The 974-nt window shown below is 38.0% G+C and overlaps 1 protein-coding gene across 1 annotated transcript in view; it reads left to right on the forward strand.

Moving 5' to 3' along the window:
- LOC103210911 (olfactory receptor 4C11-like) overlaps window positions 1-620 on the forward strand; it is a 9,809-nt gene extending 9,189 nt beyond the window's left edge. Inside the window, exon 3 of the mRNA XM_007956824.1 lies at window positions 1-620. Within this exon, the coding sequence (XP_007955015.1) occupies window positions 1-620 (620 nt within the window).
- Window positions 621-974: the final 354 nt, after the last annotated feature.

Below are 974 nucleotides of genomic sequence, written 5' to 3' on the forward strand. Positions count from 1 at the left end.
TCTTTGCAGCCCATTTCTTTGGGTGCATGGAAATCTTTGTCCTCATCCTCATGGCTTTTGATCGTTATGTGGCCATTTGTAAGCCCCTGCGATACACAACCATCATGAGCCGGCGTGTCTGTGTTGTGCTGGTGATTCTGGCCTGGGTGGGGTCTTGTATCCATTCCTCAGCACAGATTTTCCTGGCTTTGCAATTGCCCTTCTGTGGTCCCAATGTAATTGATCACTATTTCTGTGACTTGCAGCCCTTATTGAAACTTGCCTGCATGGACACTTATGTAATAAATTTGCTGGTTGTGACCAATAGTGGAGCCATATGCATGGTGAGTTTCATGGTCTTGCTTATGTCCTATGGTGTCATTTTATACTCTTTGAGAAACCACAGTGCAGAAGGAAGGCGAAAAGCTCTTTCCACCTGCACCTCCCACTTTCTTGTGGTTGTCATATTTTTTGGTCCATGCATATTCATATATACACGCCCACCAACCACATTTCCAATGGACAAGATGGTGGCTGTGTTTTATACGATTGGGACACCCTTGCTTAACCCTCTGATCTATACACTGAGGAATGCAGAAGTGAAAAATACCATGAAAAAGTTATGGTGTAGCAAATTATGACTTCAGTTGATAAATAAAATATGATGGAATTAATTTACACTTCTTTAACATAGTTTTTGTTATATGGATAGGAAAGATAAAATATTCATGTCAGGAAACAATCAATATATATCTATCTCTATCTCTGTCTCTGTCTCTATGTCTACCTCTGTCTATCTCTCTATCTATCATCTATGTATGAATGTATGTATGTATGTATGTATATATGTATGTATGTATCTATCTATTTATCCATCTATCCTGATTTATTGTACACATGTTTAATAGTCTGAGAGGATTGCATTAAGGTATGATTACTTGTAACCTTTTTGAGCAACTTATAATGATCCTTATTTGGATTCTATTGTTATTTGA

Source organism: Orycteropus afer, unplaced genomic scaffold (genome assembly GCF_000298275.1).
Source record: "Orycteropus afer afer isolate SDZICR_OR568_19922 unplaced genomic scaffold, OryAfe1.0 scaffold00666, whole genome shotgun sequence".
In the NCBI taxonomy this organism is placed as follows: domain Eukaryota; kingdom Metazoa; phylum Chordata; class Mammalia; order Tubulidentata; family Orycteropodidae; genus Orycteropus; species Orycteropus afer.